Source organism: Folsomia candida, unplaced genomic scaffold, assembly GCF_002217175.1.
Source record: "Folsomia candida strain VU population unplaced genomic scaffold, ASM221717v1 Fcan01_Sc022, whole genome shotgun sequence".
Classification (NCBI taxonomy): domain Eukaryota; kingdom Metazoa; phylum Arthropoda; class Collembola; order Entomobryomorpha; family Isotomidae; genus Folsomia; species Folsomia candida.
This window is the reverse complement of record NW_019091214.1, coordinates 415,306-439,337: the sequence shown is the minus strand read 5'-3', so window position 1 is coordinate 439,337 and position 24,032 is coordinate 415,306. Positions and strand designations below refer to the sequence as shown.

The 24,032-nt window shown below is 37.2% G+C and overlaps 3 protein-coding genes across 33 annotated transcripts in view; 2 read left to right on the top strand and 1 right to left on the bottom strand.

The window, feature by feature from the left end:
- LOC110858669 (PH and SEC7 domain-containing protein) overlaps positions 1–11,798 on the top strand; it is a 47,549-nt gene extending 35,751 nt beyond the window's left edge. For 5 of the 30 annotated variants that reach the window (XM_035858886.1, XM_035858887.1, XM_035858885.1 and 2 more), the window contains 8 exons: positions 1,076–2,329; positions 2,972–3,570; positions 3,875–4,154; positions 4,362–4,525; positions 4,720–5,153; positions 5,876–6,502; positions 9,698–10,001; positions 10,888–11,798. In XM_035858886.1, coding sequence (XP_035714779.1) covers positions 1,605–2,329; positions 2,972–3,570; positions 3,875–4,154; positions 4,362–4,525; positions 4,720–5,153; positions 5,876–6,256 — 2,583 coding nt within the window. In that variant the 5' untranslated portion in view covers positions 1,076–1,604 and the 3' untranslated portion in view covers positions 6,257–6,502; positions 9,698–10,001; positions 10,888–11,798. The other 25 variants (XM_035858893.1, XM_035858894.1, XM_035858895.1 and 22 more) reach the window with 25 other exon arrangements.
- Positions 11,799–15,754: 3,956 nt separating this feature from the next.
- Positions 15,755–18,662, bottom strand: LOC110858702 (activating signal cointegrator 1 complex subunit 1). Of its 2 annotated transcripts, none has more exons than XM_022107554.2 (8): positions 18,309–18,662; positions 18,034–18,243; positions 17,817–17,968; positions 17,595–17,749; positions 17,364–17,524; positions 17,114–17,289; positions 16,252–17,038; positions 15,755–16,184 (listed from the first exon to the last, which is right to left on the bottom strand). In XM_022107554.2, the coding sequence occupies exons 1-7, from the start codon at positions 18,553–18,555 to the stop codon at positions 16,925–16,927; spliced, it is 1,215 nt and encodes a 404-aa protein (XP_021963246.1). In that variant the 5' UTR covers positions 18,556–18,662; the 3' UTR covers positions 15,755–16,184; positions 16,252–16,924. The 2 variants fall into 2 exon arrangements, with proteins under 2 accessions (XP_021963246.1, XP_035714799.1); XM_035858906.1 differs by having other exon boundaries at positions 18,034–18,234.
- On the top strand, positions 18,610–24,023 carry LOC110858821 (gamma-tubulin complex component 3). The gene is made up of 10 exons (XM_022107709.2): positions 18,610–18,913; positions 19,233–20,000; positions 20,092–20,210; positions 20,290–20,472; positions 20,712–21,100; positions 21,199–21,350; positions 21,415–21,604; positions 21,675–22,015; positions 22,076–22,200; positions 22,296–24,023. Exons 1-10 carry the CDS (start codon positions 18,754–18,756, stop codon positions 22,848–22,850), a joined length of 2,982 nt encoding a protein of 993 aa, XP_021963401.1. The 5' UTR covers positions 18,610–18,753; the 3' UTR covers positions 22,851–24,023.
- The last annotated feature ends 9 nt before the right edge of the window (positions 24,024–24,032 follow it).

Sequence of the window (24,032 nt, the reverse complement as noted above, 5' to 3'; positions counted from 1 at the left end):
ACAATTTCGTCTGCAAAATATTTTAAAGCTGTTAAAACTTAAAATCTTACATGTTTCCGAAAATGATGATGGCTTGTGACTAACTAACAAATTAACTAACATACTTTCCTCTGCAAACTAACAAACTTTTATTATTAAAAGCTGTGAAGTCATAATTTTATGCTTCCGGAAATTATGATTTTATAATTGTGATTTTGATGAACCATTTCATTCTGATGTAAGCTTTATACGAGGTAATTTTTCTTCTTCTTCTTCTTCTGAGGATGCAATGATTCATTTACTTAACGAGAATTGGAGATAAGAATATGTAATGAATAAAAGGATGAGCCTAAAAAAGACGGATCGAGGTCATGTTACATTTTCTGGAAGGAGAAGATGATAACCAAATAACGATAAGACGTCAGAATGTATGAGTAAGATGATTTAATGACTCAAAATTGGTCACAATAAAGATACGAATGACTCGTAAATATTCCTTGTCTCTGAATTGGTCCGTATGAAACATCTGTGTTGCATGGTGACATTTTCGTCTCGATGTATTTGATTTACCTATTTATTTACGTGGAGAAATTTAACTTTATTTTGTGTCTCGTTCGTAAAAATTTTCAGTGTAATTTATGTATTTTGATAAAAAACGTCCAGTAAATTTTTTGAAAATCTTACAAAGGAATTTTTCTGTCTGAGGTGTCTGAATTTAAAAAAGTTTATTTATGTCGATTTGAAGTGATAGTGAAGGTAAAGAAATCAAAATCAGAGCTTGCAATTAATTAAGTTGGGACAGGTGTGATTTTGATTTCAGACAGATTTTGAGGTAGACAAAGCCACTTGAAGTACTCAAAATCTGGTCTGATTTCAAATTCTGAGCTAATTAATTAATTAACCATCTTCACTTGTCGCCTTCTTCTTTCTCTCTTAATTAATAACGCTTTCTTATACCATGACTGATCGAGTGGCTGGCGAGGTGTCAGTCGCCCACTTGACACTAATCTTCTCATGACATGATTAACCTCCTAATAATAATTTCTATGTATTTATGCACATCTTAATAAATCCTCCCCTTTTCTCTCTCTTCCAGATCCCCACGTCGTAAGCCGGGTACGACAATTCCTCTCAACGCCAAATTATCCCATGGGCGGCGGCGGCGACGTCACACATCACGACAACAATCACGCCCAGCACAATCGTCTCAACCTCCACCAACACTCGTCCCCCTCAAACAGCACAACTCTCCAAGCCAAACCAACCACAATAATAAAACAACGAGTCTAAATTCCAATTCAATCTCCACAACGAAAAGAGGCAGTCAAATTCCCGTCTATCAACCAACCTCTTCCTCCCCGTCACATCGTGTCGTCGTCGCCGCGACGACGACATCGACGCCATCACCCGATCATAAAAAGACTTCCTCCTCCTTCAACGACGAGCTATTTATCAACCACTCGTTCGACCATCACGCCACGTCCTCCTCCGCCAAGGTGCTCCATTCCCCCACCGTGAACAAAGTCCAAGCCCACATCCACACCCTGCAAGACAAACAGCAAGCAGTCCCCACCTCAACGAGGAATGGTGGTGGCGGACGATCCCGAAATTTCGAAACCTTTGTCATGACCGGTGACGCCATTTTATCCAAAGATTTATCAAAAAACGAAGCCAATCCGTTACTCTCCTCGCCCCGGAAGCCGGTCGTAGTCAGAACGATAACCGACGTCGTCATGCCCCGCAAAGAAGAGACGACATGTCTCGTCGACAAGTCTGAATCAGACGACACCCCAACGCCACCCACCTTCCCCCCGCCGCCGAGCGAGCTGAATAATTCGTACAACTCGGACGAGGCGAAATTGCCCCCGCCACCGGTGGAAGTTACTCAACAGCAGCAGAAGAATGGCGGCTGCGGAAAATGTCACGATAAAAAGAAGACGAACGGAGTCACTAAGAAGACGTTTTATCCGAATTATCGGGACGACGTGGAGGACGAGGAGGAGGAGAATTACAGCGGGAATAATACCGAGGATACGAGCATATCGTCGTCCGTGATGAGTGATGATGACGACGACGAGGCGATATGTCGCGACCAGATTTATCCGGGATGTGAAGAAGACGTTGTTGTGGCGGAGGTGGACGCTACGGGGACGACCAGTCCGGTGGCGGGATGCAGTAAAAATTTGATGGGAAATGGAAACGGAAATTATTACAATGGGATCAAAACCGGACCCATTGCGGCGTCGACGACGGGGGTGCAGATGACGAGGGAGGATTCGTACGATGGGGGAGGAGGAGTAGAAAAATCCGGTGGTGGTGGCATTGCTACTGCTTCTTTTGAGAAAGAGAGGTGAGTTAAAATTCCGGTTTTTTAAACTTGTGAGTCCTGTTTTCCGATGGTTGCATGGTGAATGAAAATGATGAATGCTGGTGATGATCTAGTGGTTTGTTTGTATGCACATGCATACGTAAGCGAGAGGATGCGATTAGATAACCAAGAGAGAGGTTTGCATAGTTTGATAAATTTGTGGTGCAAATGAATGGATGGATTTTGACTTGTTTTATGAGGGGCGAGAAGAATCGGTGAGATGAGATTGCGAGTGGATTGGCCAGTCTGATTGGAATTAAAGGCAGACCTGTTTCCCATTTTTTTTTACATGTTTCGATCTCTGTCTCTTCTCGTTCGTGGAATTATAGTGTTGATTAGTTTGTTTTTATTGATTTGCATAAAATCAAAAGAAGACACATATTCAGATTATGGAAATCAATTATTTTAGAGAATAAGCCAGGCAGGGTTTTTAACAGTTTGCGAATTTTTTTGCGAAAAAGAATTCACCACAATTTTTAATGTTGACTGAAAGTCAACCTCAACCCTTGGTGGGAATATCGTTTAAACGGATAGGTAGCATAAATAGGTGGGGATACAAAAAAAATTACCATATTTTTGCAATATTTGGACATTTTTAAATATTATTTTTCCTAATTTTTTCAGATATGCGGAATACATTCTCGTCAACGAATCCGACTTTTCCCCTCGCCATGGCCCCACCACCAACGCTACCACCCCCGGTGGTCCACACCACTCGAATTCTTACTCGCAAGCCATCAATAGCAAGGCAACACCACCGACTAAACACCAAAATTCCCTGCCACGCGACCCGTCGTCCTCCTTCCACGAGGAGGACGAAGACCTCTCCTCATCGTCCACAACGACGTCGACAAACTCAGAAAACGACCCCTTCCAGTCCTCCCAGCAAGAGGGAGGCCCTTCCTCCGCGCGACACAATACGGACTCAATTTCCGGCGGTGAATCAGACTCTTCGGACGTAGAATCCGTATGCGTTCCTCCCGTCACCAAGGCGGTCGATGTCCCCTCCGCCATCCGCCTGGGGAAGAGGCTCTGGGCTCTCGACGGCTTCCGCTCGGGCGACGTGTGGCGTCACTTATGCAAAAATACGGAATACAATCGTATCGTCGCGATCGAATATTTGAGCAACTTTAACTTCACGGGGGAAACGGTGGACGTTGCTTTGAGAAAATTCTTGGCGACGTGTCCCTTAAAGGGTGTGTTGGAAAATTGCGTTACTTTAGGCGAGAAATTGAGACATTTTTTAAAGTTCTTGTAAAAATTGTGAATCTTGTACGCAACAAAAAGTTGACAAATTGTAGCTTTGAATGTCGTGATTTTGGAAATTTCTCATATTTTGGGAAGTCTGGCTTTGTTTTGGAAAAAAATTGTACCATTTTTATAAATTTGTCAAACGAAAAAATTGTGTATTTGTTGCTTTGAATGTTCGTTCGTAAAATTGTGTTCCCAATTTCTCAAATATTTTGGGAAAGTGAAAATCAGATTTTTTTTCAATTTTAATTTGGTTTTGATTTTTTTTTTTTTCAGGCGAGACTCAGGAACGCGAACGGGTCCTGTCGTACTTTGCCCTTCGTTATCTCGAGAACAATCCGGGCTTGCAGTTCTCGTCGCCGGATGCCGTCCACACGATCACGTGCGCGATAATGTTGCTCAACACGGACCTTTATGCCGGTGCCAATAAAGAACGCATGACGTGTCCCCAATTCATTGAAAATCTTTCTGGTCTCAACGACGGGAAAAATTTTAATAAAGAAACGCTAAAACTATTGTACATCTCCGTCCGCAAGAAGCCCCTTGTGTCCCCAGGGTAAGAATAATAATTTGGCAAATATTGTACCAAATTATCGCGACATGGCGAAAATAGTTTGATAAGCAATTCACTCGGGAGGTGTTGTTGTAAACTGTGAAAGTTCTCTTGTTTCAAGGAAAATTCGTCCGAGTGAATTGTTGTAGTAAAACTTTGGAAATTTGTCAAGTTTTTATTTAATTATATGCATTGTGTGGCTTTTTTTAGTGATATCGACGACGCGGTTGTCAACCCAGCTAATCGTGGAGCCCGAATGGGTTTGGAGGATCAAGCCGCAGCCAGTGCAAGTGTGACTGATCTTACGAAAAGTATGGATTACAGGACGGGCTACCTCATGAGGAAGTCAACCCATGAGCTTGGGGGAAAGAAGAGTAAGGCAGAAAAAATTATTTGGACTAATTTTACCAAGTTTTCCAAAATTTTTGCAATTTTAAGTCGTCAATTCGTTTTCATTTTGAACATGTTTTCCATATTTTTCGTTACGTTTTTGGGGGGAGATTTTGATATCTTTTGGGTATAACTTGTCCTGTATTTTATGCTAATTTGTCGTCTCTTTTTTCCTCAGCCCCGTTCGGCAAACGTTCCTGGAAGATATTCTTCTGTCGCTTGAAGGAACTCGTCCTCCTCCTTCTCGCCGATGAGGGAAACTGTTCCGTTCCCACGTACCAAATCAAGCTCCACCACGCTTTCGCCTCCCCCGCGTCTGACTACCGAAAAAGGAAAAATGTTCTCCGCCTCGTTCTCGCGGACAGCTCTCAATTTCTTCTGCAGGCCTCCGACCCCCGCGAACTGACCTCCTGGGTCGAACTGCTGAATTGGAATTCGGCCAGATTTTCCGCTCCCGCTCTCGAAGCACCAATCTCTTCGACGGGCCGTTTTCAGAAACCTCTTCTGCCAAGTTGTATCACTGCGTTGTGTCGCGACGAGCAGGTCGCGACACACCTGAGGGCGCAGCAGCATTGGGAAAAACAGTTGGGATTTTACACCCCACCGGTTAAGGTATGTATTAAAAATGCACTACAACTAATGAAAAGATAAGTTAGGAACAAATTACTCTGTAAATTACCTAGTTTTTAGGCCTTTTAAGATGGCCTTATAGATTTGTCAAGATGTCCGTCCGTCTGTAGGCACGATAACTCTCTTTATACAAAAGCTATCGAGTTGAAATTTTGCATGCTTCATCTTCGGGTCAAAAGTAAGGATGAGTTCGGAGATGAGCATGATCGGTCAAGTGGTTGGCCGGTCATTTCTACCCAAATGTGTTGCCATTAACTACCAAGATGGTATTAATGCCATGTTAAAAGGCCCCGCAAAGTTGCTTGGAGTAGGTTTTTTAAACTGGGGAGATTTGGATTTTGGAATTTTCAAGTAGTTTCAGTTTTGAAAAAATGAGTTTCGAATTGTTAGACTTGTGATGTTTTAATGTTCGAATTTTAAGACGTACTTGTCCCTGCAAGAAGTTTGCATATTTGTGCAAAAAAAACGTGTACAAAAATTAAGCAATTAATTATAAATTGATCTTTTTTAGGTCACCCCAATTAAGACTTTGTTTGCATGTGCAAATTGTTTGCCAATTTTTCACATTGACTTTCGAATAGATTTAGAATGTTTTCATATTTGAATTTTTCAACTACACTTTTTCCTCTAACGATTTTATCTTTATCGTAAAAATCTATGCAAAAATTATCCATACTAAAAAATTCCCCCTATTTTATTCCCAGGAGGTCCCCCCACCGAAGAAAGGGAAAGGAAAGGTCTCCTCCTCTAGCGATCAACCAGCCGGCGCCAGTAGTCTACCGCCACCTCCACCACCCCCATTCTCATCAACCTCCACCTCCAACCCCCCCTTTCCGCCGCTCCTCCTCCTCTCCTATGCCCACGTGAAGAAGGAGGACCGCGAAAAGGTGTTGTTTTTCCAGTCAGAAATCCTCCGATATCACACGTACTTAACCCTCCTCGAGAAACTCGGACAATCCGATCCCCATGTCGGGCAAGATAACCAACAACAGGCACCATCATCTCCGCCGCCGCCCGTAGATCTCAACCGCCTCCCGAACAACATCCCACCCATCATTCTGCACGAGGAGGAAGACGACGACTAGAGAAATAAAAAATGAAACTGTAGTATCATTTCCTGTCACATTTCCACTTTTTATGATTTCCTAAAAAAACTTTCCTTATTATGAAATAGAGCACAAAAAGAGTACGAATTGGTGTTCGGTGTGAAAACAAAAATTAATTGGTGTAAAATTAGATACGCAGTGTTCCAACTTCAAAAAATAACGTGTTACAAATTAGTCAGTATCATAATTAACGGTGTAATCTACTTCTGTATTCTTGTAAACTGTGTATGTAATTAACTGACAATTACACATTTAACAATTCCTAATTGTTAAAATTCTCATAACTTCTATTTGCATTCTTGTAATCTGTTAATCGTTCTATTCACTAATAATGGATAATTAATTAATTATTAGTAATATATAGTTAACCATTTCCCAAAATTTGGGAAATTTAAGTTGGTAATTAGCGGAACAAAAAAGTTAGGAATTTGGGTTTTCGAGGATGGAATGAAATGTTAATTTAAAAGTCGTGAGTAGAATTACGACAGTGAAACGGCCCACCAAATGCGGGTGGGAGGAGGGGTGTGGACGTTTGACTGTCGTGATTCTAGTCACGACTGATCAGAGAAGGAGGAGGAGAGGTTGGTTTACAGTTAGTTAATTAATTGTTCATTAATTACTCATTAGTCATTAATCTCTCATTGTCGTCTCGTCTCGTAATTAATTTACATACATGGAAAGCAACTCGTAATTCACACGTTACCGAAGAAAAGAAAGAAACGAAACTGGAAAAGTCTGTTTTGCTCGTACGTAAGGAAAGGAAAAATCTGATATTTTGTACTAATTTTTCTGTTTTAGAAACTTGATTACCTGAAATTTTGATGGAAAATGTGCAGCAATACTGTTGGATTTTGGAACGAAATGAAATTTACCTGTCAGTGTTGTAAATCGTGAATTGTTGTCGTTTTAGCATTTTTCTCTTCTTTAAAGGATCTCTGTTTTGAGTTGGTTGTAAATTAGTGAGCCGATTCGGGAGGATGTTTGTAAATTTAAAATCTGGAAATTTTTTCAATTTGATGGCGTGTCTTACGATTAAAATTGTAAAAGTATACAAAATTCACCCAGCTTACGAACAAGTTTTTCCACAATTTTGTAGAAAAGGTGTAAAAAATTAGGATGCAAAATCAGGTTACAAATCTCTTGTAAAAGCATAGTTCGACGAGTATTTTTCAATAATTAAAAATTCCAAAATTTATTAAGTTTGCACAGTTTTGCACTTGTGCAAAAAATTAGGAACTTGAACAAGATTAGAAATCTCTTGTAAACTTAAACCGTTCGATTCGAGGGCGTCTCTTTGACTTGTAAAAAAAGTTACAAAATTGCAAAATTATTTTTGCACAGTTTACAAACATCCGAGTGAATCGTCTCATTAAAAAATTTACTATTTTACATTTATTTATTAGTCACACGTGAGATTAAGTTGGTTGGTTGGTTAATAACGATCTAAATATTTACTCTCTGGTCTGCGCAGTGGTCTTGTCTCTGGGAAATATTAGCTTACGATATTACTAATTAATTATGATATTAATTAACTCATCGTCACAAATAGTAGATAAGAAATGAACGGAAATTATGAAAATGGAAAGGTGTGGCTTTTTGATAAGACTTGGAAAACGGGTTGGATTTCAAATTTCGAAAAAAAGTTGACTGATTGAAGTACATACTCGAAGACAGGGGCCACGGCAAGGCAGCATTAGCTATCAATAAATGACGAAAGTTTGGCTTGGCAGAATTGTTTGCGAAAAAATTCGCAACTTGTGAGAGGTCTAAACTATGTAAATATTATAATTATATATGTATCTCTAACTTGTACATTAAAAGTTAAACCATGGGGAGAAGCAGCTTGAATTCTTATTAGGATAAAAAAGAACAAGTATTACGAAACAAAAGTGTATGTATAACTAGCAATTTGCATAGTTAGTTTACAAAGTTGGACATGAATCGATGGTAATTTTGGGTTTGTTATTAATCAGTCATGGAAAAAAGCTAGAGGAACTCGCAATTAACGTGGATGTTTGTAACGCAGTAAATTTCGGAAAATTACAAATTAGCGGTATCGAGTATATGAAATTAAATGGTGTCTATTTTCTCTTAATTTTGAAAAAAATCATTCACGCTGATCTGTGGAAACTTTGTAATAATCAAAATTTGAAAAAATCTTTCCGTTTATGTATAAATTTGCAAAGGTTACGAAGCGAAATTAAATACACATCAAATTAGCGTCGCTATTTTGTTAAAATTTGTGTAGCATATTTTTTTGCAAAAGTCTAATTTCACAAATTTTACTGCGTTACAAACATTCGGGTGAATTGTCTTAATAACAACTGGGAATTTGATAGCTTTGGCATTTAGCAAGAACACTGGGAAGTTAAAATTTTGCCAGGATTTCGCAAATTTTTTAGTCAGAATTTTACCTAATGAGTACTCTGAGAAGGATATTAAAATCGGAAAAAAATCGTGTCACACATATTTACCATCGGATATCAGCAACCAAAAACCAGTTCATAATACTCTTAAATGTTAAATGTTAGGCTAAATATTTACATAATTATGCAACTAAAAAATTCGTGTCGTGACTATAATTTTGGATAAATACATGTTTAGCATTTAATCAATCTCAGGTAAATAATTAATAACTAATGAATTAAGATGGTATCTATTTATCACCATTTTCATCAAAACGGCGGCTATAATTAATTTAATGAAATCGTTAACTAATTAATTAATTAATCAGTATCTTTTCGTGGACAATAAGAGTTTAGGCGAAAAATTTGAAATTAGAAATCTTGTGTCAAACCTCAAATCATGTATTTAGAAATGAAGCGCTTTAAACTAACAGGAAAATCTGGATTGAGTCAATTGTTTTACGGAAAACTGTGTAAACTGCGCAAAAATTGCAGACATAAAATCATGAGATGCATTTTTTGTTCAAAATAATTGCAGAAACAAAACTCCCGATTTGCAAAAATTTGCAGCATAAATTTACACAGTTTACAAAGTTGACGTGACCATTACCTGCGCAGTATTGTATTGAAAATTTGTAAGAAATCGTGACATTTTAGATTTTAAAATTACAGAAAATTTTCGAAAATCGCTGGAATGAAAAAGAAAAAGGACTTTTGATAGATGACACACGGGCTCGGTGTCCATCGAAATTCCTTTTTTATAGCGTCATTAGAAATGAATTGATTAATAAATCTGGACAAAATCGGATTTTCGATAGTCCAAATTTTTGCCTAGATTTATTAAGAGTGCAAAAAAGAAGTATTTCGTAAAAGGTGCGATATTAAGAAGATAATGGTTCCAAATCCAAAACTGGAGATTAAACATAAATAGATCAGATTTTGCACAAATTTCGCAAATCTGATTGGATTTTGTGTAATATAAGTCAGACAAATTTACGCAGCTGCAAAATTACAGATAAGCCGTTTATGATGGATCGATGGAAAATTGTTACTGTTCGAGATTGATAACACAAAAAGGTGAGATTATGGAGCAGATAAGGTAAATACATAACGATGATAAGCTCGCAGGATAAGCTGTACATTTAAAACGTAACGATAACTTACAATACTTTTAAGAAGTGTAGAAATGCAAAAATTGTAAAAATGTAAAAACTGTTGTAAAAAATAGCAAATTTGCAAAAAATTATTAATGTAATTTTTGGTCTCATGTTGATCGATCATTAAAATTAAATATGCTAATTATTGTTACGTAAATTAAGGTGCTACTTCTACTTTAACCATTCTCTAGTTCTCCTACAGAACTATTTAATTAATTAATTTGTTCTTTAATTATTTTGCAAAATAGGGAAAAAACACTGAGGGAGCGTCCATAAATCACGTGATCGATTTTCGGACAATTTTGACCCCCTCCCCCCCCTTGGTGACCAATGGTGATAAATTCATTACCCCCCCCCCCCGCGGTCACGTGACAGGATACACATTAAACCTAAAGTAATGTAAAACGCATGAAACCTATTTCTCGCCAAGTGTGATTTTTTGTGGCGAATTTTTTTTCGCAAAAAGTTTTTTCACCAAACTGACCTATTTCCGACAGGACAACACATGGCACAAAATAATCCAATAATGATATTCCTGGGCCTTTTCAAATCCGCAGTTAAATTAAATTTTAAACGAGAGCGTAATGAGAGCAGCTACCATGGCTTGGTAGCAATAAATTTCTAGGTTTTGCTACCACTTTGCTTAGAGTTTAATTTAAAATTCATGACATCTTAAGGACAACTGTATACACTTATAATCTGAAAGAATAATGAGAGTTCTATGAATGTGCAATGAAACTTGGAATAGTGATATATATATATATAAACCAGACCCAAGATTGTCAATCAAAATTTAAAAATACGCCGTATTACGAATTTAAGATAAAAAGAGGTTAACGATTAAGTATTTAAATACATATTATGTGTCAAGTTTATTTACATCCAAAATTAAAAGAAAGACTTTTCGTGGTATGTCACGTGACTGCCGACCATTACCACCGCCCCCCGGTGATAGAACGTGACAAATTTCGGACCCCTCCCCCCCTATGATCGATCACGTGATTTATGGACGCTCTCTGATTAATTAATCATTTCGCAAACTAAATAGACTAAAAATGGACTGAATTTTAGTTAATAGTCAGTTAATTAACTCTAATTAATTTTTAAATTGCATTTATTTAGTTTTTCGCCAAGTCCAAGTCACACACGAAACAATGCAATTTTAAACGCTCTGCTTATCAAAAAAAGAATAATAACGCGCAGCTAGCTACTAAATTGTAGGAAAAACATCAGAAAATACATTTATGAAATTTCAAACAAAATTTTTTACCAGTATTTAAAAAAATATTCCGTAATTTTATAATTTTTGTACGTCTTTCTGAAAAGTTGGGGGGATGAGGAAAATTTCTGTCAAATTAAGAAACGTTGGTTAAAATTAAGTCGCCCAATTTGACTCGAAAAGCGAAAAAACTTTTTATCAAAATATGAAATTGTAAATAAAAAAAACATCTTGAAATTTTGGTGGAGAAAAATCAGAGTTCAAATTTGAAAATGGGACAACAATTAGAAAATTTTAGGTATAAAAAAAACGTGTAATTAATTTAAAATCTCTACATGTCGTGTTTAATGTTTGGAAAAAACGGACTAAAAATTGTACCTATAAATAAAGTTTACTTAACTTTAATGCAAAAACTATTTTTCAAAAATGAGCTGAATTTTAGAAATTGTTTGGAGAAGAAAAAACTGGAAATTAAATTACATAATTTCTGAGTCAAGTTAGTCAGTGGTTGGTTGTGTAAGAAGAAGAAAGTGATTTAGTTGATGATGGTAAAATATTAAGTTGGGTTAAAAATATGATCAATTATTGTAATTAATTAGAATGGTTAAAGTTTATTTATTTATTTATGGATTTATTTATTAAGGATTTTTAATCAGCGGACAGTTGTTTGATTAAAATACGATTTGAGATTGAAACCTTGAAAATAAATTAACCGATTTTGAACCGTTGTGATCCTATAATAATGGTGTTGTTAAGAATTATTTGCATATACGGAGTAATCTTTGAGCATATAGTATATTCGGATTCAACTTTGCATATGTAATTATAGTCATTAAATTGATAAGGTCATTTATTTTTTGCATACGGTTCGTTATTTTTGCATAAAAAACGTTGTTTATCATAATGTTTAGTAGTTATTTTTACATTTTAGTTTTCATTTTGATGGATGGATGGAGATTTTATTCCACTTTCCTAATCGTTTTTTTTTATTTATCCCCAATTTTATAAGCAACTTTTTCCCTTCACAGTCCAGATATTTATTGAACAACATTTATTATGGAAGATTGTATTACACCAAAAACTCACCTCATGCATATTTAACTACATCACATAGTAATATATACTTAAATCGGCATCTAGTAAAACAAATTGGTAGAAATTTTCTGCGTAACACCGTTTTGGGAAAAAAAATCTTGACACTAAAAGTGAAACAAACAAATTCAATTAAATTCTTGTATCAAAACATAAGGGAATCTAGATTATAATTCGACATTGATAAATTCATAAAAAATAAAGTCCGGCGTGGATAATAGACAAATAAACAAAGTTACAGAAAATTTGTCAGATACCAAATTTTAAGGTAAATTTAAATTTCATGGCCAAAATTTCATGCACATTTTAAGATTCCTATTATTTTTAATTTGCACAATGCGTTATTTTAAGTTCAGTTTTCATTTTATATAGATTTTTATTTTTACACTCTCATATTTTTTGAAAATTATCGTGAATTTAGAATATTGGGAAACTTTTCAGTCTGGAAATTCCAGTTATTCATTGAATATACATTTATTACAAATGATTGTGTAATAATTTTTACTCAAATTGACATTTAATTACAAATGATTGTGTAATAATTTTTACTCAAATTGACATTTAATTAAAACAATTTGGTAGAAGTTTTTTGTGCAAAAACTTTTCGGAATTGTTGTTACAATGAGATCAATATCATATCAGTAATCATAATTAATCAGTAATCAAAATTTTGAAAATCTCGATATAACACTTACATCAGAATATTATAATACACTTACTAAAATAAATTCAATTCAATTTGAATGACAAACTAACTGTATCTGAATTATAATTAAATATTTTTGCAAATTAACAAAAATAAAGTCGGCGTCAATAGTAGACAAATTAAACAAAGTTACAAAAAATTTATTGGTCAGATATTTCATACACATTTCGTTTTAAAACCGTGGTAAAATTCCCCATATTTTGCATAACATCGAACTATTATGTTGCATGTTTTTCTGCAAATATTACGCGAATTTACGTATTGATTAAACTGCACAATGAAATGAATGACACATTCGAGATGCATGCGAATTTAATTCAACCTTGATGCTGAATTAGGGTTAAATTATGGTCATTATTGCGAATATAATATTTATCTCCTCTGTTGGCTGAATAAAACTTTCCATTATTTTTTGCACATCACTCATCCCATCACTCACGAATTGCGCATCGGATCTCATGTTTGTGGTTTTTGCAGATGCAGATTAAATATAACCGAATATTCTTTGATATAATTTTTCGCAATATTTATTTACTCAATATATATTCATATATATAACCCTTTTATCATATCATTTATTTAACTGCAACTCGACACATTTTTCACATTGGCAAAAAATCGTACCCCATTTTCTTAAAGTAAACGTAACAAATATCATGTATGTATATTCGCAATTATGTAATTAAAGTAATAATAATTAAATTAACTATATGTTTTTCTCACTCCGTGGCGGTGGCGATGCTGTCGGGATAATGATTGACAATAAATGTTTGTATGTAAGTACGGTACAGTAGTTTAGTTTAGTGTGGAGGCCAGAATTATAGTACAGTAATTACAGCTAAGTCAAAATTTAGTAAGTTTACGTACAATTAATAAATTTTGCGTATTAAATTGCACAGTAGAATTGATTGCGTGTTTAGTATTTAAACAGAGAAACAATAAGAAATTACTCGAGAAGAATGGAATTCTTTTCTTTCCTGACTCGTCACTCGACTGGCATTTATTTTCTTACAAAGTAATCAGTAATTAATTTCAATATTTTATGTAATCAGTGATTTAGAAGACGATGAAAAATTCCAGTCAGAAAAATTCATTAAACTGTTTTGAAATAAATTGAACTTTTTAAAATTTAGAAACTATCTCGTCATAATCTTAATCTTGTGATGCGATGAATTCAGTCGAATTTGGTTTCTTCTTTCGGTTTTGAATTTGCTTGGTTGGTGGAATCGTTAGAAGAATTTTTGTTCTTTTTGAAATCGTAGAAATGGAAGTTGTGATGAGAGAGATTTTTGAGGAATTTTTAGAATGTCCAGGTTTTGTGTTCTTCTTTAGTTTATCCCATGCGGATGGATTGGATGATTTGGAAAACGGCTATTTTTAAAGGAAGGAAAAATGTTCATGCAATTAGTTTCATAATTAATTAGAAATGGTCATTTTCAGCAGATACAATTATCTATTTTTTAGAGAAAAGTTCATCTAGTGATTGGTGAATTAAATGAGTCTATTTTTGTAAAAATTTGGAAAATTTAGCATCAAGAAGTAAACTTAACTTGTAAAAGATCAAAGATACTAAATTAAAAACGTGAGAATAATTAGCAACCCATCCATAACTAAAAGTTTGAAGTCCAAATTGTACATCGTAATTAATTATCACATCACAAAAATCTACCATATGGACAAAATCTTCCCTCTTCTATCTAACAATCTAAAAATATAAATCATTTAACCGTTACTTTCACCAAAATCTGACCCTTTTCTGATTTAAAAATAGATTTTTTTCCACATCACTCAAACAAACAAGACTTTCAAATTTTTCAACTTTCAAAATTCCATTCTCTTTTTCATTTCAAAATCTAAATTTCTCCTTACCAGATCCGCACACGACGAAAAGGAAAAGACCCATGAGCCAGGGAGCGACGGGGTACTTATCTTCGGTGGCGCGCTGTTATCAAAATAAAAACAAATAAAAATTTGAAATTCCATCTAGAAAAAAAAGACCAGTATTTTTATTTTTATTTACCGTCGACTTTGGTACATTTCCCCTCAACTCGAGCGCTTTCTTGGCCTTCTCGTTCGCCACTTTCATCCTCTGTTGGGCACCCATTATGAATTCTTACTTTTCAAAATTTCTCGTAAAATTTATGAAAATTAAAAACGAGAGCTGAGAGACGACTGACTACTCACACAGAGGACTTCAACCAAAAGACGGAGAAAGTTTTTGGATTGTGGACGTGGTTGGTTGGTTGGTTTACGGTGGTGGTGGTGGTGATTTGACAGGGTGTCGTAAATGAAAGGGTTAAATGGCTTAATTTTTAAAAAATTAGGTAAAATCAGGTCAAAAATTTTGAAAAAAAAAATTAAATCAAATGTTTTCAACCAGAACTAAATTTATGATCAGGATTGGAAATAAATTTGATGGCGAAATGACGCCAATCATGAAAAAGAAGTGTCACCCTGGACGAAAAAAGAGTGTGACGTAGACACAACCGGTTCTTTTCTGCTACGGGGGCGTTAAAAGTTAAGCATTGTGTGGATTAGAATTTGGATTGCGAATTGGTTTATAATAACAAAGATGAGATGAGGGGTTGCTAAAAAAGTTAGTAAATTGGTAATGATGACCGAGTGACAACGTGGCATTGCACCGTGCCACACATGCATATGCAGATATAGATTTACATGAAAAGATGACGGTATTTTTGGGATGATGAATTTTCAAAATTATGCATGATTTCGGCGATAAGTAAGACGATGATAAGGAAGATTAACGGAATTTTAAGACGAGGTTGTGGTTAAGGGTCAATTGTACAGAATTTTTGAAATTTTTGAAAATAAATAGTTATGAATTTGACGCCGGCGATAAGGGATAAATATGTATATGGATGCACGAACAAGATGAGGTTATCGTATTAATTTGTAACGAAGGATTTACACTAATTAATTATTGAGTAATTATATCTTGTAAAAAAAATGAATAAAAAAAATTATTGAGGTAATTTGCCAGTTAATTTTTTCATAATTCGTAGTCGTCCCTGATACCCAGGCCGAATTGAGTCCTGAGTCCTTTCCAGACCCGGAGGAAATTCATGCTCAATAATTTATCGGCTGGATATTTGCATTTATTCCCGTACTTTGAGGAACACCCTCTTCGGCCGAGATTCATTCCAGTGTCGGACGCAGTGGTAAAGGTTTTGTATAAAGTTGTTCCATTTTTTTGAGGAGGGGATGGAATTTGTAAATGATTTATGATCATGTCCGATACCGGGTAAAAGGTGGACGGATCGGAGGAAAACTCACAGATTGCGCGGAGTTGGCAGGTATGCTCGGAAATCTGCCGAAAAAATTTTTAAAATCAGCATCAGCCAGATTTTCAAACTCAAAATTTCTGATTCACTTACGTCCAAGAGTTCGAAATAAGCTGAAATTTTGTCCAAGTGTTTTTGTACGAGGGGATCGTCGTCTTCGAAAAGGGGTTCGTCGTCAGATTGTGGCGATGACCGCTTGCTCCTCCTCCGTCGCCACTTATTGAAGAGATTGCTCATCTGTGGGAGCACTATCGTGATGGGGATAACGCAGAGGAACCCGACATCCAAATTTGACTGTACGTTGAGATACACGTACCGTTTTTGTCGTGAAGAAGGGTGATGGTTTTCTTCTTGGAGAAATGTGACGTATTCGGTGTCGTATTTTGTTACGTTGGTCGACATCGATTCGGTGACACTTTGCTCGGGGGAAATTATTGATTGAGGGAAAAATTGTACATTTCGAGGGGACGAAGATTGTACCGAGGAAAAATAGAAGACAAAAATTAAGTAAAATAAGTTTCTGAAAAATAATCCCATAGATTTTGAGGACCTTAAATTTTCCGACATTTTAAAATCTAACATTCAGTGTAAAACTGAACGTAAAATGGGACCAAACTTTAACCAAAAAGAGTCAGTTCTAAGGTATAAATTAGCAATTAAATTAAGGTGGAAATTTCTTCCTTGTTGAATTAACTAGATTTTAATGTGACTCTTTAGCACCCAGTTTAAATATAAATTAAGTAGAAAATTAGCTATACAAATTAGGTTAGAGTGGAATGGTGCGGAAACACTTGTAAAATCCGTCCGGCCCAGAAGTGAATCTCGTGGCTAATTTTATCTCTGTGATGTCCACGACGCCAAAGTCGTAATCTTTGAATTCCTAATAGTAAATAAATATGAATTATTTATGAAAATTAAAATCAGGTTTAAAATTGTGTCTTATTTTTTAGCATACTTTTAGAATTTGACTGGCATCAAAAGTTTTTCGGGATATTTTCTTACAAAATTTTACAGATTCGGAGGGGAATGATTGGTCAGTCTTATCTGGAATGAGGCGTTCCGCTTTTTTGAGAGAATTCATCATCGTGCAATGCAACTTGACGTGGTCGCCGCGAGCCTGTCTCGATAAGCCTAAGGAGGAAAAGAGATAAGAATGAGATGACTTCTCAAAGCAATGCACAAAACTACAGAAATTGCTATCTTACCCGACTTATCGAACTTTTTTGCAATATAATCTGCCATTTGTTGTAACACGTCCCCCTTGTCGTGGCATTTCGCGTATACAATGTCGACCTGGGTGGGATCATCATTCATGATTTCGAGTTCTTTCAGATGCACGGTTATTTTTCCGGTGTGGCCGAGTTGTCTGGAAAACAGATACAATGTTTAGGTTATCTTTTAATTCATTTTGTAAGCATTCTGGTACAGAAAAATACTTGGAAATCTCCTTCTGCGCCTGCTCCAAAACCTGGGCCGCCTTTTCTCTCTCTTTCTCGTCGAACAAGGTCGTAACGCAGATCGTTATGTGACACTTTTCCGCTTCGAGAAATAGGAAAGGATCCGCCCCGGCGATGCGTGACGTGACCTCCTCCTAGTTTTAAATTATTGCGTGAGCAATTCATTTTTAAAATATGCCCCTTTTTTAATTAATTTTGTACCTTGAAGTCCTTAATTCTCTGAATAACTGCTGCGCTATTGACAGGAAAACAGGCAAAATGTGTCGCATCGCATTTTATCCTAGTTTGCCACATTAATTCATCAATTCTTCTACGTGCGTGGCGAACAGTGAGTATGGAACGACCTTCGACCTCTGCGCAATGAATGGTACGCACACATTAGTTAGTTATGACCTAATTAATGTCATCTATTCTTCACCAATAAATCCCTTAGCGTTCTGCCTCGGAACGATAATCTTAGTCTTTGTCTCCTTCTCAAGTCTCGACTTGGTGGATCCCTTCGTACCAATAACCACGGCATAAAGTTGGGATGGAACATTATCGCAGATCGACTTGAAGTAATCGCCCTTATTTTCGATAAGGTATTCGTTATCATTGTCGCCAAGCTCGTCGGAGCCCCCTACACAAACTAAAAAACAATTAAAAAAACTGCTTTTCACAAATTAAGTGTCCATTCCATTATTCAAAACTTACAACCATACTCGTCCTCCTCAACGTACGGTTTGTTCTGACCGTTTCCTCCAGTATCTCCCTGTTTCTGAAGGCCTGGCGGAGGTCGGGAAGACGAAGATAAGGACGGGAACTTATCATTTTTCCCCGCAGAATTATTCTCCGAACTGCTCCAAAATTTCTGCTGGGCCGCAACACACCTCGTTTTCGACGGGTTTCTTCTATAACAACGGTCATCAATCCAGTACGTGTCGGGGGTCAAGATGTCCATGATGAAGGGTCGGAAATTAATTTTTTTCCAAAAAACTGACCAAAATTGTGTCAAAAAAGTGCCGACTTTTGTTATTTTTTTACCCCGACAGTGCACCCCGCGCAGGTTGCAAAAGTCAGGGTGGGAGAGAGAGAGACACCAACTTCGTCTTCTTCGTCATTATTTTAATTATTATTTATTTGTTTCGCCACTTTCGACATGAAGTCGTCGTTGTCGTCGACTTCCTCCCGCAATAATTCGAGTTTTCTCCGTAATGCGTCCGCGACGTCGATCTCCTCCCAGGGAGGGAGTGGTGGTGGTGGAGATGCCTTGGCGAGAAGGGTGGCTGAACTTTATAAACATTTGACGGGTGGGAAAGGTAAATAAGCAAGATTTTTAATTGTTTTGTAGTTAAAGTTAATTGCTAAAGGGTTAATTGTGACGGGGGGATGATGTGAAGAGAGGAAGGGGAACGGAGAATTTGGAGAGATTTTGATTTTAACATGTTCTGATCTTGTTTGTTTACAAATTGTTTTGTTGAATATTTGGCCAAATTACGATAACTGTTTATAGAATTTACAAATTCTAATTACAATTTTTATGAAATGACAAAATTGTAATTTACTTTCTATGTTACTTTCTATCGTCACAAAAGTCTAATCAAATTATTAATTAATTTAATTACTTATCTCTTCCAGTAATTGGGGACCGTGATCTCTGCGAGGTCGTCTCCTCCCTGACCTACACCTCTGAACCTACTAACACCCAGAATGAGACCAGATTAATAGAAAAGCTCAAACTCCACTTGATCCATCAAGATCGTGCCGTCGAGTCGAAACGGTTTCTCGAACTGTCCCAAAAACTGAGAGGAATCCCCCTCCTCAAAAATCGTGAAGCCATGATCACCCTCTTTTTCGACCTCTTTGATAAGGAACCAACCCGTGCAGCGATACAAGCAAGACGCGCAGCCAGAGGTCAACCTCCCCTCATGACGCCTCGACAACAATCCGACCCCAACAGTAACCTCGAATTCGACGGGTTCACCCCCATGCCGACCTTTTCATTCGTATCGGATCGTGCAATGAGTGATAAAATTCATCGCAGCGTGAGCAACGTGCCCTCTTTGACGTCGCCACCGTCGTCGACGTCGACGCGTCCAGCAGGACATCCTATGACGGACAGCGGCTATGGAGCGAATAACAATAATAACATGGAGAAACTTCTGAACAATGGGGGTAGCCTTTTGCCCAGTAAAGTTATCGCGTTTCCTGTCGATCACCAAGGAGGAGGAGGTCGTAGACCGTTTGTTAGTGGAAGTAGTGGTGGAGGTGGAATGACCCAGTCGATCTCGATGGGGAACGGAAGAGGGGGACGAAGTGAGCTGCATTTATTTGGTAAAAATGATGCCGCCCCTGTTAATAAAATGAATGGACATCCTCGCACGAGTGGTGGTGGTGGAGGATTGTGTAAGTGGGCAGTTAATAATTAATTTGTGGTGACTTGATCCAATTTTGCGAAAAATTTCAAGTTAATTAATATTTTACAATAATTTTGTAGATCTGTCGCCCCGACAAATTGAGAAAGATTTGATCCGTGATCTAATCTTCGTCTTCCAAGGGATTGACGGTGCCATGATTAAATGTGATGCGAAAGGAAATTTCAACGTTGCTGCAAAGGTAGCAGTCAGAATATCCCAGTGTAGATAAATAAGCATTGATTACCTTATCGTTCAATTGATTTAATTTGATTATCCAGAAACCGATCCATCCCGGATCTCGCCTCCAAGCCCTCCGCCTCGCCGAACTGGGCTACTTTTACAAACAAATTCGCACCTATTGCGACACTGCGAGGGTGGGACTTATGGCACAAGGCTTGAAACATGCGTTGGACATCGAACTCCAAGAATATTATCGTCTCCTCGCCATCGTGCAAGGACAGGTGGGTCGCCAAATTAATTTTTAACAATTTCGCCCATAAACGTTCTTCACATTTGCAACTACTTGTCTTTTTAGAAAATTTTGAAATTCTTTTAGATTTTCTTTACGTTTGATTGTCTATTTTTCTTCCGATAATTATTTTCGAGGTCTCAATTGCAAAGTTTTTGTAACAAATTGGTTTTTTACTAGATTTAAAGAAACGTAAATTTGATGTTAATTATGTTCTAATTTTTCTCCCAGGTCCAACAAACCACAATCATAGCTGACACCCCTCTTAGCGAGCAGCTTCCGTTAACCTCCCCCGGGGAAGAGATGACCCTTTTAAAACTGACCGTCTGGATGTGGGACATTCGCCCCCGTCTCGACGCCCTCTCCTCGATCATCACGACTTGTGAATCCTTCAAAGGCGGCGAGCTGTGTTCCATGCTCTATAAATATTCTCACCACGGTGACCCCATGATTCGCGCCGTGACGAAGTCACTCCTCTCCACAACGGCAAAACCCCTCTACTTGATGTTATGCCAGTGGATCCTCTACGGCGAGTTGGAAGATCCCTACGGAGAATTTTTCATCGAGGCGGACATCTCCTGCAAAAAGGAGCGCTTGTGGCACGCAAAGTATCACATTCGGTGAGCCAGGAATTTGTAAATGGTTCAAAATTGAGGAAATTTGCACACAAAATTTGAAAAATTCCGATTTCATTTAAAATGCAATTCACTTTTTTCAGATCTTCCATGCTCCCTTCGTTTATCTCGATCAAGCAGGCCGAACGCGTTTTGGCGACGGGAAAAAACATCAACTTTTTGAAAGATATTTGTCATCATAATCAAGGTTATGAGGGGCGTGGACGGATAAAAGAGTGGCTCGCGGATAACCCAGGTTAGCGGTTTGGGTGTATTTTTATAATGATTTGCGTTTAATTTAAAATTGGTGGATTTTTTAGTCGACTGCATGTTCACCGAGGACGACAAAGTGTTAACCACCGTGATCGAGAAAGCGTACAAGACCACGTCTAAAATGGTTTTAGAAGTTTTAATCAATGAATCCAAGCTGATCGATCATTTAAAAGCGTTAAAACACTACTTGCTCCTCGGTCAAGGAGATTTTATCCAACATTTGCTCGAACTTGTGCAGTAAGTATTTTTTTGCATACATATTTTCGTAAATTTAGTGCAATTTGATTTTAAAAAATGTATTTTTTAGAGAGGAGCTGCAAAAACCTGCCAACAAGCTGTACACGCATAACATCTCCGCCATTCTGGAATCCGCCGTTCGCGCGACGAACGCACAGTTCGAACCGGAGGAAATCCTGTGTCGCCTTGATACCCGGATTTTACCCGTGAACGATCGTGACCTTGGTTGGGACGTGTTTTGCCTCGATTACAAAGTGCACGGTCCGATCGGTACGGTTCTCACGGAGGACGACATGATCCGTTATAATCAATTGTTCAACGCGTTATGGCGATTTAAGAGGATCGAGATGATTCTAAGTACATTGTGGAAAGATCAAACCGCCCTGTTCAAGTTTCAAAGGGTGATTCCGGGTAAGATTTTTGGAACACTTTTTCATGAAATTTTATAAAAACTTTGATATATATTTCCAGAATTGGGTCCAGTTCTTCACCGTTCGCAGCTCTTAATCTCAGAAATGATCCATTTTGTCCACCAAACGCAATATTATATCATGTTCGAGGCGACCGAGTGTGCATGGGACAGATTGATGGAGGAGGTGGTGACCACATTTAAAAATAATAAAATGCCACATTTAATTAAAAATGTCACATTTTTTGCCATGAGACTTACTCTACTTATTTGTCCCCTTAGGTTTCCCGGTCTGTTGATCTCGACGAAATCATTTCCGCTCACCACCGCTTCCTCGAAGCCATCACGTCTCGATCCCTTCTCGACTTAAAAAACCGCGAGTTGCTCAACCAACTCCGTGGAATTTTCGACTCTGTCCACGAACTGAAATCGTTCCTCTCTGACTTTGAATCAGAAGTGGAGAAGGAACTCGCCCACCGAAAAAACACCCTCACCTCGTCCGACCCCATCTCGCAAACCAAAGAATTCTTCACATCCTACATCCGCCACGCGAAAGGCAAGATAGAAACGCTCCACACAACGACGCAAGACCTCGTGCGATCTTTCCTGCTCGTGCTAAATCGCCAACCCGACTTGACCCTGCAATGTCTCTCGTTCCGCCTCGACTTCAATGAATATTATCACTTTAAAGATTTCCGTTTGTCTCAACCCCTCACGCTTCAGCAGAGGCGCATGTCCTCCAACACCTTCGACCCGACCAACATCCGCATGACGACGTCCGGCCTGAACCAATCATTATTTAATTCTTCCTCCATCCTGGAGAGCTTCGGTGAATAAAAAAACCGGAGTTTCGACGGGGTGGGTAACACAGGTAGAAGAAAACGTGTAAGGTAGCAATAATTATTTAATGAGGATTTTTTGTGTTGTAAAATCGAGTAGTAGACAAAAAAGTTATGTAAATTGTAAAATTTCGAAGGGAGGAAGAAAGGGTGGGATTTATGATAGATTTGTAACACCTGATGTGTCATCGTGATCTGTGTAACGAAATGTTTGTCAGTTTACGAATTTTACAGATTTTGCATCGTAATCTGTGTAAAATTGTGGAAATTTTTGGAAATTTGCCGATTTTATGAGGAGTCAGAAATCCATCTAATCCTTTCACCTCTCTGAGATAAAAGTTGTCCCGTTTTTGGTGTCATTGTCGTTCTCGTTGTTCTCTTATCTCGGTGTTGATCTATCTTGATGTTGATCGTGTGTAAATATAGTGTCGTTGATGTTGTTGTAAGGTAACTTTGTGGGCGAGGAGATTATGAACGAGTTGAAATTTTGTTTGTTTTTCGGAATTATGTAAAAATTGGGTCGTGATTTTGGAAGGGTTTGAGTTTGAGTTCATGATTTTTTCGGGGATGGTGTTTTTTGGAAAGGGATGAGTCGAAGGTGTTTAATTAATTCTTAGTTAAGCTAATTACTTACATGTTTCCCGACAGACTGTTAATTATAGTGATAATTTAATGAAACGGTGTCTAGTTTTTCGAAGTACGCGCTTAAAAATCCAAAATAGTGAGTAATTGATGATCTAAACACATAATACCCTTAATTGTTGCTAATCATTGAAGTTATATAGTGAAGTAGTTAGTTAATTAATTATGCATGATACTCATACCTGTAATTGGAACGTATTGTAATTATTGCATGTGCCAATTACATACATATTGCAAAAATATTCGTCTAGTTTGGCTAAGAATTTCTAGTTTGTAAACTATTTAATCACGAGATTATTATGAACAATGTTACCGAAATTCTATTTAAAAACGTCACAAAAAGACAATATTTGTCCAACTTTGGACAAATCTACATATGTTTCTCTCGAACTTAATTTGCAAAAAAAGTCAGTATTATCGAGAAATTAGGGGGAAAAAGTGTAAAAATTTAGACCCATCACTTCGCACCACTTTAAAGACCAATTAATACTGAGTAGTAAATTAAAAATAATTATGTAATGTAAAATAATTAATTCAC